General features: G+C 40.4%; 1 protein-coding gene across 1 annotated transcript; it reads left to right on the top strand.

The window, feature by feature from the left end:
- Positions 1-4,477: 4,477 nt before the first annotated feature.
- Positions 4,478-8,501, top strand: LOC308123770 (C-type mannose receptor 2-like). Its single transcript, XM_080486431.1, has 9 exons — positions 4,478-4,578; positions 4,739-4,781; positions 5,013-5,180; positions 5,742-5,966; positions 6,183-6,282; positions 6,381-6,616; positions 6,954-7,211; positions 7,644-7,723; positions 7,875-8,501. The coding sequence occupies exons 1-9, from the start codon at positions 4,576-4,578 to the stop codon at positions 7,929-7,931; spliced, it is 1,170 nt and encodes a 389-aa protein (XP_080342557.1). The 5' UTR covers positions 4,478-4,575; the 3' UTR covers positions 7,932-8,501.
- The last annotated feature ends 7,422 nt before the right edge of the window (positions 8,502-15,923 follow it).

Raw genomic sequence — 15,923 nt, forward strand, 5'->3', positions numbered from 1 at the left:
CCAGAAGATCCGGAACCCTCTCAGATGGGAATTTGGTGTAGAACCGGATCTGCTCATCAGAAACACAGTCGCGAGTAAAAAGCATGGGAGACAAATCCACATTCTCCAACTCCTTATTATATTCAAGAGCTTCATCTAGTGCAGCTGTGAAACCAAAAATTAAAATTACTTATTATCTTTACTTACAGTTGTCAGACATTAGTGTCAGAAACACACAACGTACATCTGAATATGATCATCAATTATTTATTATTAGACTTTACATCCATGGTCTTCATTGGCTACAGGGCCGATCACAGCTGACTTTGGGTGAGGGCACTACTGTATAACTTGAACAGGTTACCAGTCCGGACACAGACAGTCAATCACACATATATACCCTCACATATTCACAGTCACTAATTGGCCTAAAATGTATGTTTTTGGTACTGTGAGGGGAAATAACAAGAAAACCGTGGACATAACAGTCTGAATATAATATAGGCACACACACAGCTCAAAGTAGCGTGTACTTCTGTGTTGAATGCTCATGAAGCCATCAGGAAACACAAGCAAATTCAAATGAAAACTGTATTTATTTCTACACAATAGTTAAACACAATGTTGCAGCAACATGTCAAAGTTTCATTTATGAATTTCAATTTTATGAATTAAAATCTTAATATGTTAAGCAATTCAAAATGAAATGAATAAAATGAAAACATAAAATGTATTACCTGACGGGAATAATTGCAACTAGAAAGGATCAGATGATTCCATTTTGTTAGTTACATTGCCAGAGAACAAACTCAAAGGTAAGACAGTGAGAATCCCCGTGTCATCTGAAGGCCACTTGTGGTTATGGAATCATCAGGATAAACACACAGGAAAGCGTCCCCATTCCCCAGCTCATGTTTCCGTACCATTCAGTCAAAACACTGCAAAAGAAAGAAAAAAAATAAACAGGTCACATTGTCACTTTTTTCTGTCGGTTCCTCAGTCCTGCTCCGTGGTCTTTGCAAGCTTTTTTGTTTGCGTGTGGTTTGTTCAACTATTTGTTACCATGTTGTTCAGTCACAGCTGCTGAAAACTGATATGAGCCAAACCAGCCTTTAGCCACTGTCGGTGTTCCCAAGAGCTCCGGAGGTTACAGAGACAGTGGTGAGTCCAGTATATTCTAAAGGTCATTATTCTTACTGACACTTTTCCTAATGTTCCATTTAGATGAATAACCTGATCAGGAATTAAGCTTTAAAATGAACGATTGCAAAAATGCAATTCCATCTCCACCTCATGATGAGCCTGTGTTTAAGTGAAATACCTGAGCGAAGGATTGCCATGTGTTTGATCGTACCTAAAGGTTTAGTTTTAGGTTAAAGCTCAAATTAACATTTCAGAAAGGGCAGTGTCCCAGTCTTTTATGTAATACTTGTCACCAACAACTTATATATTTGATTTGTATAATCAGAGGCAATAATCTGTTTTAGCCTCGCTGGACTACAATGAATTTACGGCTCACTAACTGCAGTTGAACTATTGTTTCACCTTCTACCGTACAGCATAGGACCGACTGAATACGTTTATGTGGTGTGTTTGTTCTCCTCAAGGGTTGAAGAATCCAGTCAATCTGACAGAAATATTGTTAGTTAATGTGATAAACTTTGTCTATGAGCAGCTTGTAGAAGTGAGAGCTACAGAAACATAGAACACAAAAGCCTCATCAATGGTGGAGACGTTACACAATGAAAAGCTTGTAGAATATACCTACACGGCAAACAAGGAATATTCCCTAGTTATTCAAATGAGAGACATTTGTTTGACTGATGTCACGACATGACATTTTGCATCAAAAGATTAGAAAACACAAATAAGCAGAAATAATGAGGAACCTGCTGTTGGTGAAGGTGTTTTGTAACCACATAGTACAAAGTTCATAATACTCAGTGTAGAAGTCTATAGTCATCTTCTCAGGTTATTGACCCTGGGCTAAATGAAAAGAATATATCAACTTAGTACCTGTATTCCTGCTTTGTGATGTGATTTAACTAACAGAATTTCACATGTTAGAACAAGACCTATGATGTTTGCAACACGAGCATCGAGGAACACAGAACATGAATTTATATGGAGTACCCACTGCAGTACTCACATACCACTGAGCTCCTTCAAAATAAAAATCAATTTGAAAATGTTTCTTAGTAAGAAAAAAATTATATAATACAGAAGGAAAAAGGACAATAGAACATTCGATCCACATGAGAAATAAATATGATTTTTCCTTTTATATGTTGAAAAACTGTTGTTATTCTTCATGTTTCTTCTTGATGTGTTTATAAAGTGTTGTTGCACCTTGTTAGGATGACAAGGCCCCTGAGGAGAATTGGTGTGTTTCAGGAGAAAACAGGAAGCAAAGGGGATGGAAAGAAAAACATCCAAAGAGGAAAATAGTGACAGATGAAGAGCAAATCAAACCTGGTGAGACTGTGTGTGATGTGTAATTAAGCAGGTACAAGTGAAGTGTTTTTTGTATCTAACAGTCTTCTGGTGCCTGGCTCAGTACACCAGCATGGAGCAAAGCCGGTCCCGAGAATAAAAAACAAAAAAAAACTGGTTGGGGAACAAAAAGTAAAGTCCGAGCTGAAACACATTGAACTATGTACTTTGGTGAAATCCGTACCTTTATTATGCGTGCATGTGTGCAGAACTCTGATATGAGAAATGAAATCCATTCAGTGGTTAGTGTGATAGCCGGGAACTGAATGGCAAATTGAATTTCTCGTACTGGGTTCATATTTTTGTAAATTTGGCTATGAAGGAGTGAGTGGCTCATCTGATATAAAACTCACCGTACAATACTGGATTACAGCAGTGGATATCTTTTACTGATGTTATACGTCAACATCCCATTAAAAAATAATGTCATAAGGTAATAGATAGCTGCATGATTTTGTCCATCACATTTGGTCCTTCAGTGTCATTTCTGCCTTTGATAGTAAGTAAGTTGTTCTGTGGTTCTCAGCTCCAGCTCATGTAGAAGACTTCAGGACAAAGTGAGACCAGTGTCACTCTGCAGTGGAACAAAGTGAACAACAACATCAGCTTCATCCTCCAGTTTAATGGTACCGAGACAAACATCAGAGCACCAGATGGAGACGGACCAGTAACTCACACAGACTCATGTCTCTCTGCTGCAACTGAGGACACATTCACTGTCTTCTCTGGGTTTGGGAGCGTCACAAGCAGTGGAGTCAGCATTAATGCAGTCACTGGTAAGATGCTGTTTTCAGGAAGTTGTGGGAGTTTGATTGTGATCCCACATGTGTATAATGTAGTTCTTTGTACTACCAACGTAATTCTTGTGGCTCTTTGTCTCTGACTGTTTGGCCGCCCCTGCTCTATAAGAACAAGAAGAAAGTTCGCCGCTCCAGCATCTTGCCGAACAACAACAACAACAAACGTTGGCACATCGACCAGCTTTTCTTCAGTTCTTATGGGTTCTAATAGGAGTATGCAGGGGCCTTTACTCAGACGTCTCAGCTGCAACGGAACAAATGTGTTTGTTGTGGCTGGTCCCGCAGTGTTTACTGTCACGTGATGATGTCACATGCCTGCGTCATCATGCAGCCGTTCACAACCCCGACTCTCTGCGGTGGGACGGAGCAACAGAGTTGGGTGTGGGTACGCTGTTTACCGTACCGTGCGGTACCGTGCTGTGGAAACGAGGCCTATGATGCCTCTTTACATGACTCAACAAAAACGAGCTGGCTCGGTTACAGTTAGTCCAGAACTCAGCCGCCAGACTTCTGACCAGCACCAACAGGAGGGCCCATCCCCCCCTGTGTTAAGATCTCTTCACTGGCTCCCTGTTGAGTCTCGTGTTCAATATAAAATCTTGGTGCTAACTTTTCGAGCCCTACATGGTCCAGCTCCTCCTTACATTGCTGACCTCATAAAGCCCTACAGCTCCTCCTTACATTGCTGACCTCATAAAGCCCTACAGCTCGACTCGGACCTCGAGATCGTCTGGGCAGAACCTAATAAAAGTTCCACGTACTTGTTTTAAAACCCGGGGAGACCCATCATTCAAAGCTGCCGCACCCCGACTTTGGAATGAACTCCCACTTGACCTGCGCTCCCTGGACTCAGCGGACATCTTTAAAAAGTGCCTAAAAACACATTTGTTTGCCAAAACATTCTAGTCTAATCGACCTACGCTGCCGACTGTCGACATTTGTTGTGTTTTTAAGATGTTTTTTTCTCTTATCTGTTTTTATTTGTTTTTACTGTGAAGCACTTTGTGACTCCATATCTGTGAAAAGCGCTAAAGAAATATAATTTACTTACTTACTTACTTACTTACTTACTTACTTACTTACGTACTTACTTATTTACATACTCTCAGGTGTGCAGCTCAGCTCCAGTGCAGGTCTTGTTGACTCCGCCCAGCACACAGACACACGAGGAAGAAGAAAAAACACAGAATATACAGCAGCAGAGCGACACTTTGTTCAGTCACAGCTGCTGAAAACTGATAGGAGCCAAACCAGCCTTTAGTCACTGTCGGTGTTCCCAAGAGCTCCGGAGGTTACAGAGACAATGGTGAGTCCAGTATATGTTAAAGGTTATTTTTAGATTAATATTAATTATTTTATGACACGTTTCCTAATGTTCCATATCAGATGTGGCGTGTACATAAATAATGTGATCAGGAATTAAGCTTTAAAATGAAAGAATACTTTTCTTTTGCATCTTTTCAAAGGTTTACCTCATGGAGAGGGGACTGGTGCTTTTTGTTCTCACAGGTTGGTGCAATTTTAAAAAGGCAATTACATCTACAGCTCATGTTTCTAAAGTGTTGCTGCACCTTGTTAGGATGACAAGGCCTCTGAGGAAGATTGGTGTGTTTCAGGAGAAAACAGGAAGCAAAGGGGATGGAAAGAAAAACATCCAAACAGGAAAATAGTGACAGATGAAGAGCAAATCAAACGGAGCATACTTTTGATTAATACATTGTATATTCTGTTTTGCTTTAGGAGTGATCACCAATGTAGGTTTTGGCCAAACTCACTACAACTTTGTAAATACTCCTCTGAGCTGGACAAACGCTCAGCGTGTGTGCAGGGATGACTACACTGATCTGGCCACTATTGAAAGTGCAGCTGACGTTGATGCAGTTGGAAACACAACTTCGAGCGATACTGGTGAGTCCTGAATACTTGCACCGTATTTGACACACACTGTTGTGGCCAGTCTTTCGTCCCACAAATCTAAATTTAGAGTTGCACATTGAGGAGATTTTCCACTCGCAGAAAGTAAAAAACACTGGCAGAGAGATTTTCCAGGTTTCACAATAAAGATGTACTATTTATTTAAACAAACAAAAAATATTCTCTGTGGTTTACTTTCTTAAATAATACAAATAATTAACATAAATTCTAGTTTGTACAGGCTTGTGTGCCTGCGGTAGAAAAACCATCACTCCCTCCTCCTTCCACACTCACAGCTTCCCCTCCTCCTGATTCTAAGGAGGAAGGCCTGACGAGGAGGAGGAGAGATCCACACATTTCTAATGATCAAAATAACTAAAAAACAAACAATAATAGGAAAACTTTAAATAGTATTTCTTATCATCACTTAAGTTTGCACCAATTTGACAAAGAACATTTATAGTCTCAAATGGCTCCAACACACACAGAATAATCCACAATGGCAAGTTTCAATTGTCTTGTTTTTGACCGAATCAACATCTTTTATTTGAGCAGGAAAAGCCTGGATTGGTCTTCATGATGACTTGCAAAACAGCTGGATGTGGTCCTTAAATGACAGCAGCTTCTATGGCGAGGGAGAGGCGACGTATAGAAGTTGGGAAAGTGGTGCGCCGAACAATTATGCTGGAAGAGAAAACTGTGGAGTAATTTGGAGTTTAGTCAAAGACAAATGGGATGACTGGTCTTGCAGTCACAAACTTCAGTCTGTGTGCTTCAATGGTGAGTTTTTTTGAAGAGTAACATTTTAAAAGCATTACTTTTTGACAAGAGCTTCCAGAAATGTCAATACTTCAGGCTGTGTGTAAATGTGTTGAATAAGTCACTGCCTTAGAAACTACTGTCAAATATTCAGCTTTTTCTTTTTTTTTGATTCACAGCAAATAGTAGAAGAACTAATTTTTTTTTTATTAAAGAAAAAAGTGTCTATATTTCCAGGTACATTGAATGGAAAAGCAACCTTTGTTTGGATTGAAACATTAAGAAATTGGACAGAAGCTCAGAGGTTCTGCAGAGAGAACTATGTCGATCTGGCCAGGTACCGTATGAACTCACTAATTTGTTCATTCCATCCATGAATCTGTGAATTTGTTTTCCATACAGTACGATGCAGATCTGCTACTCTTCCCTCCACAGCATACGAAACGAGCCCGAACATGAACTGGTCAAGAGAGTTGCAGGTGACAACCTTGTGTGGATTGGTCTGTATCGGCGAAAAGTTTGGTCTGATGGGAGTGACTCTCTATATCGAAACTGGGAGAACAACCAGCCCGACACTGGAGGCCAGACGTGCGTCGCTACATCATTGGAGTCAGGACTGTGGTCAGATGAAGGCTGCTCCACCCAACGGCCTTTTGTCTGTTACACAGCAAGTAATATATATGTTATTTTTACTACTAAATACTGCATGCTTGTGGCGTTGAGATCCCACAATAAGACTTAGTCCATCCTTCTAAATTCTTATTGCAAAAACAATGTTTTCATAAACTCCATTTACAAATATTTGAAAGAATCAGTGACTCATCTCTCGGCACGTCACTGGATTACAATGCAAATTTTTGAACGATTTACATAAACCTGCTATGCAACAATAGTTTATATGTATGTTGTGTTAAATTGGTGCTTCTATAAACACAAGATACAAACATGTTTGGTCATTCTGTTTCACTTCTGCCACTGATAGTAAGTAAGTTGTTCTGTGGTTCTCAGCTCCAGCTCATGTAGAGGACTTCAGGTCAACAGGACAAAATGAGACCAGTGTCACTCTGCAGTGGAACAAAGTGAACAACAACATCAGCTTCATCCTCCAGTTTAATGGTACCGAGACAAACATCAGAGCACCAGATGGAGACGGACCAGTAACTCACACAGTCTCATCTCTCTCTGCTGCAACTGAGTACACATTCACTGTCTTCTCTGTGTTTGGGAGCGTCAGAAGCAGCGGAGTCAGCATTAATGCAGTCACTGGTAAGACGTCTTGACTCGTGTCATCAAACAGATGAACGATAGAAAAACTAAATACTTTAGTGAAAAAACTGTTTTTTTTGTTGTTTTTCTTCCCTCATCCCTGAGTTATACAGTCAAGCAACACATGTTAAAGTTAAGTTACTGTTACATGTACATACAGAATTTCTAAGTATAATGAATGCCGTCTTTCCGTTTACTTCATTCCATGTAAACCTGACTGCTTGACACTTCTAACAACAGAGGGACCCTGTAAGTATGCTTTTCTTTCTTTGTAATTGAGATTTTTCTTTTCCAGAATCTTTTCATCGGCTCCTGATCACAGGAATACCTCAAACCATACACCTACAAAGGGCAACCTCATGTGTTTTATCCAGGCACAATGTGAACGCGTTGGGTTTTGTTTTGTGAGCTTCTCTGTTTTTCTGTCAACAGATTATGTCTATAGGTTCAAAGTCAGATACAGTTCAAGTGGTGAACTATCACAACATGAAAAGGAGGCTCTTTTGGACCAGGTGGGACTAATATCAGTTAACATTCTAGAATTAAGTATTATTTATCTTTAATTATTCATTTGAAAAAAACCCAAAATTAAATTCCTAATATGGACATATTTTCTGCGTGTGTGTTGTTGTTGTTTTTTCCTTTTTTTTTTCTTCAATTCAGCTCATCGAGAAGTACGGCCTGCCACCCCATTCTGTGAGGAATAGGTCTATTACTTGAAACTACTGGATCCAATTGGAGGCGCACATGGAAGGATTTCAACCTTTTACATTCAAAGTCACTTTCCAGGGGAATTATATGATATATAATAAATGTATTGCATCACTTTGTGTAATTAATGTCACTGCAAGAGTGGCAGGGATGAGTTTTGATGAAGCTATTTCCACTTTTCTGTCATCGTTAAATCATTTCCATATTATTGCTCAGGTCTGTCCTCTCGTCCTGACTCTCTATATTGTTCACACAAGTTAAAAAAGGCGACATTATGCAGGGATGTTGTCTGTTTGTCTCGTGGAGTCTTGGATTTGTGATCTTGCTTTGCCATTTTGATTTTGTTCTGTGGATTGTTGCACCTTTGCTTGGTGGTGGTGAAATTTTAGAAAGCTTCCTTGAAAGCGATTGACAAGCGCTTGTGCGTGATTATAGTGACATCTGCTGGGGGTTTGTATGTACTGCACGTGAGGGGAAGAGTTGACATGGGATCATAATTTCATGACTGTGACTGGTCTCATCCTTTCATCTTTCATTTCAGTTCTTGATTTAAAATAAATAAATAGTTGTTTTCCAACCAAACTTGTGTCACTGTAGTAAATCACATTGAAGATCTTTATTTTCTAAAGAATAACTTCGACAGTCTTTCACTCTGGCCTCCACCTTTTCTCACTATACTGCTCTGGCTATGTGAGAAAACCCACACATACACAGGGATAACTTGCAAACGGTGCACAGAGTCAGTGTGGAGGAATACTGCCAATGCAGATCCCCCAAAACAAACTTTTTTGTAGGTATTCTTTTTATTTTTTTTAGCTTTTTATCTGTCAGTCATTCATTTGTTTTCCACCATCAAAGAAATGCAGCGTTACATCATTGCATGCCAAGGCCTGATTGCTTCATCAATAAAGAAATGACAGTATTTTCAACAGAAGTTCCCAGGTAAAGTCACTTTAGGAATGCTGTAGAAGGAAAGAGCTTGCAAACTTTGTTCTTCAATTACAGTATTGATCATTTATACCCATATACAACCATATAAGTCAAAAGCAAGGGAGGACAGAAAAAGAAAAAAGATGAAGCTATACGGCAATGAACAACTCCCCTCTTCTAGAGCCTTATTCAGAGTTTAAATTAAATTCTAGTTTATTGTCATATGCAAATCACCAAACCTGTTTCCCCTGTACGAGGAAATTCTTCTTCTGCTGTTCACAGAGAATGCCAGCAGCAAAATAGCATGTAAAAGAAAACGGTGCAAAATAAGTCAATGACTATCTACAATACATAAATAGAAAGTGGTGCAAGAATAGGTGAAGAAATGTTTATGTACAAATAGAAAAACTAGAGTCAAAAGATGCAGCATGAAGCATGTACAAGCAGTCTTGTGACAAACGTGTTGTATGAGGCAGAAGGAAGAAGGATCTTCTCATTTTCACCGCTCAGATAAATAAAGGGAAGACTAAAATAACACATCCGACGGATGTTCTCCTGAGGGATGTTCTCCTGAGGGACGTTCTCCTGAGGGACGCTCTCCTGAGGGATGTTCTCCTGAGGGATGTTCTCCTGAGGGACATTCTCCTGAGGGACGTTCTCCTGAGGGATGTTCTCCTGAGGGACGTTCTCCTGAGGGATGTTCTCCTGAGGGATCCCCTCCCAGACTTGTATCAAAGCATCAGTCAACACCTGGACAGTCTGTGGTCAACGTGTGGTTGGAGGATGGAACCAGACATGATGTCCAGATGTGCTCATTGGATTGAGGTCTGGGGAACGGGCAGGCCAGTCCAGAGCATCAATACCTTCATCATGGAAGAAGTGTTGACACACTTCAGCCACATGAGGCCTGGCATTGTCCTGCATCAGAAGGAACCCAGGAACCACTGCACCAGCATCTGGTCTCACACTGGGTCTGAGGATCTCATCCTGGTACCTCATGGCAGTCAAGGTACCTCTGTGCAGCCATCCAAAGAAATGCCTCCCCACACCATTACTGACCCACCACCAAACCGCTCATGCTGGAGGATGTTGCTCCAGCAGAACGTTCTCCATGTTCTCCAGACTCTGTCGAGTCTGTCACATGTGCTCAGTCCCCCTTAATGAGACAGGAGCCCCCCTTAAAACGTGATTTGTGAAATGTTGGGGGGTCTCTAAAATATTGGTAAAATGCTGTACTTTCCAATGCATTCCTATTTGTTTGTTGTTTGTTTTCAGTTTTGTCATGACCATGTGTTAAATTAGGCTATTTTCATTTATTTTTATTTGTGCATGAGGGTGAATCTTCACTCTTTCACTTTAATAAAGTTTCCGGTCTGCATGCAATTCCTGTCCTGACCATTGAAGTGTGGGGGCGCTAGTCTTAAACGTCACTTAAATCCTGGCCACCCAAGATGGCGGTGTTGCGGGCGCCGCCATATTTATTTCTCGGTCGCCGCCATCTTGAAATGGTGCTATGCGGAAGCATGGACGGAAATGACGCGCCGGAAGTGACGTATGTAGAAGCCGACCCACAGGATGTGACGAAATGGACTGAACGTGAAGGAAGATACGAACACGAAAGCCGACCCACTGGAAGTGACGTGACGGACCAAACATGCAGGAAGTTACGTAGACGACACGCAAATGCCGGAAGTGACGTGGCGGGACCCACTCGACGTAAATTAAATCGGTGCTGCGTTGTTCCAACGCACATTTGTTTTTTTTGTCTTTGGATTCTTCACACGTGTACTCAAAGTTCAACAGAGTAAAGGCTTGTCTTCTGTTAAGGTAAACAATTGCTTTCTTGTCTATGTAGAACATATCAGCCTGCACGAATAAGAATGAAATGGTAGCTGTAGTTATATCCGTATTAATGAGAGTAGGAATAGTTTTATAGTTTTGTGAGGAGCAATGCACGTAAGATCAGCTCGAATGTTTATGTTGCTCTTTCTATCTTTGTCCCATGTGTTGGTTTATTAAAAACCTGTAATTTATTACCACAAGAAAACTTGCTAAAGTAAATGTGGGTTGAAAAGCTGTTTGTTGAAATGAAAAGAAATGGCAAAAGGACCTTCTCACTCCTTCAAGCGCATCACTCAGGCCTCCAGCATGGAGCCAGACTCTGCTCAGCCTTGTTGGCTTTTAGTTTGAACTAACAACATGTAACACACATGAACCATTACTCATCCACCTACATATCTACTGATAAAGTAAAGATCACACCTAAAGTGTGTGTGTGTGTGTGTGTGTGTGTGTGTGTGTGTGTGTGTGTGTGTGTGTGTGTGTGTGTGTGTGTGTGTGTGTGTGTGTGTGTGTGTGTGTGTGTGTGTGTGTGTGTGTGTGTGTGTGTGTGTGTAGGATTCAGATAATTCATATTACGTTTTTTTTTTGTCTGATTCTTTATTTATAAGACATTAAGGAATTTTTTTTTTTTTTTTTTATTATTGTTTTGCAGGATTTTATATCCACATGTTGACATTCTGGAATGGGTGGAGTGCACAGTTTGCAGAGGCTGGCTTCATGTCCATTGTGCTGGAAAATCCACAAATGTTCCCAATGCATCATTCAGCTGTGGATGCAACCCCCAAAAAGAGAGCACAGGTACTCCAATAGTTGGTTCAGTAGTTCAATAGATGCATGTGGTATGGCAGAAATGACTGAAACACCTGGCTGACATATTGAGCTGCTCTCCTTTGTGTTGAATAGAACAGTTGTTTGATGATCACTTGTGAAAGCAAAATGTCAGCTGATTCAACAGTTGGCTGATTCCTTTTGTTAAATGACAGGAACAAATAAACTCCAGTAGATATTGATAGAGTGACACTGAAAAGCTAACCCATGCATTTACTTCCAGAGTAACTATTGTAACTCCCTATTATCAGGGGGTCCAAGTCACTGCTTAAAAAGTCTTCAACTAATTCAAAAGATCTTAAAGAACTGCTGGTCCCAGATCTCCCCAGATGAACTCTTGGTTCTCAGAGTGCTGGCTTACTGGAGGTTCCTAGCTTTTCTAAAAGTAGAATGGAGGCAGAGCTTTCAGCTTTCAGGTTCCTCTGATGTGGAACCAGATCCCAGTTTCAGTTAAAGAGTCTGACACAGCCTCTAATAGAAAAGTCTTCATCCTAACCTTAAAATTAAAGTTTACAGTGAGAGCTGTTTCAGGACACCTTAACCTATGGCAGCTTAACTAGAAAATGGTCTAAGACTGCTGGAGGACCTAAACTGAACTTCTTTCCTTTTTTATTCACCACTATTACATGTCACTATTACATGTCATTAACATTTGCCTTTCTCTCCTGTAGTCTGTCTCTCAACCTCTCTGCTGGATGTCTGACAGTGGAGCTGAAGGTGGATTAAAGCCTCCTGTCCTGATCATTCTTCCGGGTGGATCTCTCTCTTATCTATCTGTCTGTCCTCTCCTCTGTCCTCTCCTCTGTCCTCTCCTCTGTCCTCTCCTCTGTCCTCTCACCCCACCCGGCCAGCAGGAAGCCTCCACCTCTGAGTCTGGTTTCTGCAGGTCTCTTCCTGTTAGAGGGAGTTCTTCCTTTCCACAGTCGCCCACGCATGCTCATGTGAATTTGTTGGGTTTTCTCTGTTAAAGTGCCCAGTGATTGTATATATAATAAAGAACAATGACATGCTTTATGATGGTTTTATTCTTTTAAAGTTGTCATAGGTATTTGTTGAAGGTTTGTCATGGACATTTCCTCCTTTCCTGCTGAAGAAACTACAGTTATTCTCCATTCTGGTCGTTTGTTTTGCTTCATGCAGCACACATTGTCACTGGATGAATGAATTAGGCAGATCAGTTTAGTAGCTGACCTCTGACCCTGAGCTTCACTGCGGTTACAGCTGCAGCAGAGTTAGACAACTTAGTCAATCATGTACACAGCAGGTGTATACAGAATAAACTTATGTTACATGGCTCGCCAACAATTTGGGATATAAAATGACACAGGTGCAGTGAAGTGAAATGTAAATGTAAAGCAGAATTTAGAATAGAGCAGAGTGGAGTTAGATGTGACACTTTTCTTATTTTGTCCTGAAGGTAAGAAAATATGACAAATAGACATCCTGAAATAATTCTACCTTGTTTCTTTGTCAATAATTCCTTTCCAGTCTTACATTATTGCCTCAAATAGCAACGTTTCAATTTCTTTTCAGAAAAGTTTGTAGTTATTCCATCTGAGCCTGGAGATCAGTCAGAGGCTGTTTTCATCATGATACTTCAATTTTAAATCCTCCTCACAAACATTTCTAAAGGTTTCATCATTTACAGTAATAAATGATTTAAAGTAATTCAGCATACAGGTATCTAAAGAAATTCAAGAACTCCTTCACTATACGTTTTGGTTCAAAATATTCTTCCCCATTCATCATGTTTTTTTTCTCCTTCCTCAATCCACTTGGCTCTGGACCTTATAAATACTCTCTGAGCTTTATTCAGATAAAATCTACCTGGATGTACCTTCCAGTGTACTTGTGCTTCCCAGAACTGGACATGACCCATGAAGCCATGACGTAACTTTACCCACTGACGTCTTTCTGCCTTTTAAATATGGCGGCGACCACATACAAGTATGGCAGTGACCGTAAACAAGCATGTCAGCAACCACAAACAAGTATGACGGCGCCCATACGCCGCCATTATTTGATACCGCACTGGCGGGGTTTCAATTTTGAGAGTAGTATGGCGCTGACCGTGAGCAATTATGGCGGCAACCGCTAACAACTATGTCAGCGCTCGTAAGCCACCATCTTAATACCGCACTGGCGGGGTTTCAATTCTGGAGAAGTATGGTCGCACTGCGGATCATGTACTCTTGCCTCCCACCGACAGTGGCGCTGTAATTGTGCTTTGGAACAAAATGGCGGCGACCTGCAGGAAGTGGCCATATTTCATATACTACCGCCTCCCACCAAGAGTGGCGCTGTGGTGGTGATTCGGAACAAAATGGCGAAACAATATGGCGGCGATCACTAGGAAGCAGCCATATTTTCGGCCATTTTAGATTCCCCACTGGCAGCCTCTCCCTTTCGTGAACGTGACTTCCTTCATGTTCAGTCCGTTTCGTCACTTCCTGTGGGTCGGCTTTTATATACATCACTTCCTGTGTGTCATTTCCGTCCATGCTTCCGCATAGCACCATTTCAAGATGGCGGCCACCGGGAAACAAATATGGCGGCGCCCGCAACACCGCCATCTTGGTTTTCCCCACTGGCATCTCTTGGAGAAACGGCCTAAGAATTGGAACAGTACTTGGTCTCCCACTGATGACGTTTCACGGGTACACGGGAGCACAAGTATGGACAAGTATGGGTATTGGAAAACGCCATAGAGAGTTGAGGATTTCTTTAGATATTGGTATTCTATTACAGATTACAAGGTCCTGGTTACTGAGTTTCAAAAAACTGTTCATATCAGCACAAATGAATCATGAATTTGTTTTTGTATCATCTTAAAAATAATACAATAGTGAGAAAGAAAATCAGCCCGAGTTAATCAAAAAGTTTACTTTATAGCCCCAAATATATGAAGTCAAAATCTGAAAACTAAATACAGAAAAAAAGACAACTTCTCTTCCTCTGTAAATAGGGAAAACCAAAGGTTAATTAAACAAAAAAATACTTCAGAGGCCTATACTACGAAGTGGGCTTGACATACCTGGGAGAGCTCTCCGTTACCTGGATAGACTTACCCAGACATTTGTAATCCTGATTAGCAGTACTACAAAACAGGTTGTCAACTCACTAATTCAACCCAGGGTTTTCCCATCGTGATCAGAGCATGTTCAAATAAAAGGGGAGGCTTTTGCAGTGTCTGACCAATCACAAACCCTGCAGAGCAGTGCAAATAGATCTGCTTCAGAGCAGATTAGTGGTTCAAAGTAACTTACCATTATTATTGTTATTATTATTATTAGTAGTAGTAGTAGTAGTAGTAGTATTAATAAGAATCATAACAATAATAATGAGGCAGTATATTGAAGATGACTGGCATGAAGCAGTAACCTCTGCCCAAAGGCATTTCTCTGTAACCGAATGACAGAAAAACCAAAGTAAGATACTCCATATGTTTATGTTCTGAAAAAAAAATCTACAAAAAAACGAAATCTCAGTCAATATTCATACATAATGTGTTTTTTTTGAGTGTGTGTGGATGAGCTGACTAACTAGAGATATGACTGTTAATGCCAAACTTCCAGGCTTTTTTTGATCAGATAATCACATGAAATCACAGTTGATGACGAGCCGCTTTATTTAAACACCCTGCAGTGCCTCCCAGAGGAACCACACTGACACTACAGATGAAGATCTGTTACAGGACTATGAAGCATTTTCAAGTGTTCAAACTCACGAAGTTCAACTTTAATTTCTCGACAAAGTAAAGGACAGGCTGCAGAATAATTTTATTTAAATCATCAAGTGAAGCAGCAGTGAGACACAATCACTCAGGTTTTTTCGTTACTGTTTTTCCTTCACTATCACTACCGCCGTTTTAACATGCTGTTGATATATTAGGTAATATATTAATACAATGGTGATATTTTAGATAATGTTTTTGTTTATTTAGTACTTGACGGATATTATTTTCATCACATTATCATTGTGTAATAAATATCAATATTTGACATGAATGAATAAAAAGATTTTCTGTCTTTTTTTTCAGGATGGAAATTGATTTAGTTAATATTTCATCTAGAATAGATCAAGATGGAATAGAACTATTTCATTTATTCAAGGCAAATTCTTTACAGTATTGCTTCTCAGAGATAAGCAATGATTTACAGTAAATAGAATAACATATATAAATAACATATTCTACATAGTCAATATACTGTTTAATTTAAACTATCTATCTGTCTATCCTACCCCCCCCCCCCCCCCCCCCCCCCCCCCAACCAGTCACCAGAAAGCCTCCACCTTTGACTCTGGTTTCTACAAAGGTTCTTCCAGTTAGAGGGAGTTTTTCCTTTCCACAGTCGCAAATTAATCTGCTGCTCATGTGAATTTGTTGGGTTTTTCTCTTTT

This window comes from Lipophrys pholis (assembly GCF_963383615.2).
Source record: "Lipophrys pholis genome assembly, chromosome: 18".
Taxonomy (NCBI): Eukaryota; Metazoa; Chordata; class Actinopteri; order Blenniiformes; family Blenniidae; genus Lipophrys; species Lipophrys pholis.

What these genes read in the sequence shown, in the direction of transcription:
- LOC308123770 (XM_080486431.1), top strand. An exon ending in CACAACTTCGAGCGATACTG is followed by an intron (nt 5,181 to 5,741) that starts GTGAGTCCTGAA and finishes TTATTTGAGCAG; the next exon opens with GAAAAGCCTGGATTGGTCTT. An exon ending in TTTTGTCTGTTACACAGCAA is followed by an intron (nt 6,617 to 6,953) that starts GTAATATATATG and finishes TGTGGTTCTCAG; the next exon opens with CTCCAGCTCATGTAGAGGAC.